Source organism: Monoraphidium neglectum (genome assembly GCF_000611645.1).
Source record: "Monoraphidium neglectum strain SAG 48.87 unplaced genomic scaffold scaffold05298, whole genome shotgun sequence".
Taxonomy (NCBI): Eukaryota; Viridiplantae; Chlorophyta; class Chlorophyceae; order Sphaeropleales; family Selenastraceae; genus Monoraphidium; species Monoraphidium neglectum.
Window position 1 is genome coordinate 1 of NW_014008332.1, and position 3356 is coordinate 3356.

A 3356-nucleotide genomic window follows, 5' to 3' on the forward strand; every position below is an offset into this window, starting at 1 on the left:
AGCAGGGCGCCCCGCGCCCGCGCCCGCGGCCGTGGCCGCACCTCAGCTGGAACTTTGTGTGCTCGCCGCCGATGAGCATCTGCACGTCATACACGATGTAGCAGCCAAACAGCAGCGCCCCGCCGCCCGCAACCACCAGGTCAAACGCCGAGCTGCGCGTGAACGCGCCGATCAGGCCGGTCAAGATCAGCGCGACGAGCGCCGTGAACAGCATGCCGCCGCGCGCGGTGTAGTCGGTCTTGGTGCGGGCCGCGTAGGCGGCGAGCGCGGCGGTGATGCCGCCGGTGATGACCACGGCGAGGCCGACGGTGTGGAGGTCGTAGGACGCGGAAATGGCGCCGACGGCAATACCCTCAAGCGCGGTGAACGCGGCAAGCAGCAGCAGGTTTGTTGGGTGGCTGCGGGGGCAGGGGCGACGAGGGTGGGGAGAGGAGGGCGGCCGTGGGGCGGGGCGGGCTGAAGGTCGGGCGGGCCGCTCCAAGGGGCTGGCCGCTGCAGCCGGCGCGTGCGTCAGAGCGGGCGCCGCCAGCTCATCAGACCGACTGCAGCGGGGTCCGCGCGCGTGGAGGCCAGGCTTTGCAGGCGGGCGGGCTCACGTGTGGCGGGCGCTTTCGCTGAAGCTGAGCACCAGGATGAGGACGAGGCTGCCGAGGGACGCCAGGGCGACGACCCACGAGTTGGCCGCCACAAAGCCCTTGACGGGCGCAGCCAGCACGATGGGCGCCGCGACGAGCGCGGTCAGGATCAGCTGCGCAGCAAGGATGCCTGCGCGGCGGCGGGCGGAGGGCCTCGTTTGGCGTCAGCGGGGGGTGCGGCGCCAGCGGGCGGTGGGTCGCGGCGAGCGCTGCGCGGTGCTGCCCAAGTCTACCGCGGGGCTCTCACCGAATACTTTGTTGACAAACCCCTTGCGCATAAACTCGTGGGCTTGTGATGCGCCCTTGTAATCGACTGACCCGCCCTGCTCGACATCCTGGCCGACGGGGTGGTACGCGGGATAGGCATCGGGACGCTTCACGCTGGCCGACATGTTGTGTGCCGAGGCTTGTGCGTGATGCCAACAGCCGGTATGAGACCTAGACAAGAGAGACACGACCACCCTGGCTCGCTGGAGACGCCGTGCTATGCAAGACTTGCGCTGTTCACTCCTTGTTCCGGGAATACTGAAACTGCAATGGCCTGCTTGGCAAGCGCAGCCTGCCCTGTGTGCTGCAGCGTTGGGAAGCTGCCGGTCCTCTACACCACTGCTGCCTCATGGCCTGCGCATGACGCAGCTTATCATGCGCCCGCTGTCCCATCATGACGCCCGAGTGAGGGCGCGAACTCACAGACGGGGCACGCATGTACATGCAAAAGCGTATGGCAAGTGCTTTGCTGGCGGCCATCAGCCATGGAGCCGCCAGCAGCCTGCAAAGCGGACCGCCAGCCAGCAGCTGCAGTCACTCCCCAGCACTGTGAGTTCACTCACGACCGGCACCGCCACAGCAGTGGGGGGAGAGTGCAGGATGAGTATTCGCAGTGGATAAGAAAGCAGTGCAAAATGCGGGGCAGGGCATCCACCCCAATCAAGGGCGTGACAAGCGGCGGTCCACAAAGCGCACGAGCTGGTTGGGGGCGCTGCCGCCCCTGCTGGGCTGCTCGTACGCCAATCCCGCGGTGCTCATTCAGTGCCGCGGCAACTGGGTGAACCCTCTCAAATCTCGACACAACACTGACCAACACGGTGCAACATCTGGTACTTTCTACAGAGCGCTCTTCATCAGCACAATGGTGCAGCACCCTGGACCAGACACATGCTGGCCCCAGAGACTGCCTCGACTACCCGCCGCCCTCAGAGCAGGCGCCCCACCGGCCAGCGCGCCAGCGTGCTCTCTGATCACGCCAATGGCCCTGGCTCCCCAAGCGCCTCAGCCAGCTGTGTGGCCCCCAGATCCTCCTGCACAAGCTGCCGCTCATTGGAGGGCGCCATCATAGACCGGGGACGCCGCGCCACTCGTCAACCTTGCGGACTCACCCCGCCCACATCGCCAGCTTTGCGCCGCCGCCTGTACGTCTTCTCTGTCCACATTCTTGCCTGCGCCCTCAGCTTCCACATTCGTGCCGTTGCTGCTCATGTTGCAGCCGCAGGCATGGGCCGCCAGCTGCCGCAAAGGCTCGCCTTGCGGAACGTCAGGGGGAGTGCGGCGGCTGTCGCCGCAGGGAGCGCTGATCAGCACGCCAGAACTACCTTACAAAAAACAGCAGTGGTGGTCTGGACAGGGCCAGTGCGGCAGCAGCGGCCGACCAGCCGTGCCTGGCTGCGGCTGTTGGCGCTCTCCCAGAGGTGCGCTGTGCATCTGCCGGGCAGCAGGGACAGCATGGGAAACGCAACATGAACGCCCACATATTACAAGCTGCTGCGGGATCCGAATAGATTTACATGTGCCCGTGGTGGTCAGGTTGCCACCGCAGACAGCCGGGCAACCGAACCCAATAGAGAAGGCCAAGGCTGGGGATGAGTGCAAGCTGTGGGGCAGCGACGGACAGCCTCTGACTACTCTATTGTTATCACTTCGTCACCCGTGTGCTGCTGCTTCTTCCGCCGCTGCTGCTTGGACCCCCCCCGCGCCCGCTGCTGTGGCTGCTGCTGCTGCTGCTGCTGCTGCTGCTGCTGCTGCTGCTGCTGCTGCTGTGAGTGCAGCTCCTCTCTAATCTCGGGGCTCCTCCTCCCCCGGCGCGGCCCCTTTGAACGCTTGCCGCCGGCGCCGGCGCCGCGCCCGCCGCTGTCGCCACCGCCCGCCCGCCCGGGCCGTTTGGGCTGCTGCTGCTGCTGCTGCTGCTGCTTCCTTAGTGCCACCTGCCGGTTGTGCTTGCGGATGAAGTCGTCGGTGGCAAAATCCTCGGACTCGTCGACCGGGGCGTCGCCGTCGCCGCCTGCGGCGCCCCCGTCGGGCGGCCCCAACGCGTCGCACACCGCGTCGTCGCCGCCCAGAGCGCCCTGGGACGCCCCCGCCTCGTCGTCTTCATCTTCCGAGGCGCCGCCGCCCGGCGCGCCTGCCTTTGGCACGTCGTCCCAGCCGCCGAACAGCGAGCCGATGGCGCTGCGCACGCCGGCCACCGTGGCCCCCTGAGACGGCACGTCGTGCCCGACCCACCGCGCCCGCCCGCCGCGCGGCTGGCGGGGCGAGGGCCCGGGGCGCGGCGGCCCCGCCGCGCCGCCGGGGCCTGCGCCCCGGCCACGGCCTCGCTGCGGCGCTCGAACAGGCAGCTGCTCCTGCTCATCCTCCTCCTCCTCTAACTCATCCTCGGCAGCCCCCGCGGCGGCCTCCTGGCGCCCCGTCGCCGGCCGCCGCCGCCCCCGCGCCTCCTCATCGCTGTCC

At 68.4% G+C, this 3356-nt stretch overlaps 2 protein-coding genes across 2 annotated transcripts; both read right to left on the reverse strand.

Annotated features, from left to right (window-relative positions):
- Positions 1–41: 41 nt before the first annotated feature.
- Positions 42–1027, reverse strand: MNEG_15408 (hypothetical protein; the record flags this gene model as incomplete). Its single annotated transcript, XM_014036120.1, has 3 exons — positions 42–398; positions 597–765; positions 883–1027. Coding segments are annotated over 3 exons (671 nt in total), but the record flags the coding sequence as incomplete, so codon positions are not given.
- Positions 1028–2530: 1503 nt separating this feature from the next.
- On the reverse strand, positions 2531–3258 carry MNEG_15409 (hypothetical protein; the record flags this gene model as incomplete). Its single annotated transcript, XM_014036121.1, has 2 exons — positions 2531–3030; positions 3132–3258. 2 exons carry the CDS (start codon positions 3256–3258, stop codon positions 2531–2533), a joined length of 627 nt encoding a protein of 208 aa, XP_013891575.1.
- Between the last annotated feature and the right edge of the window lie 98 nt (positions 3259–3356).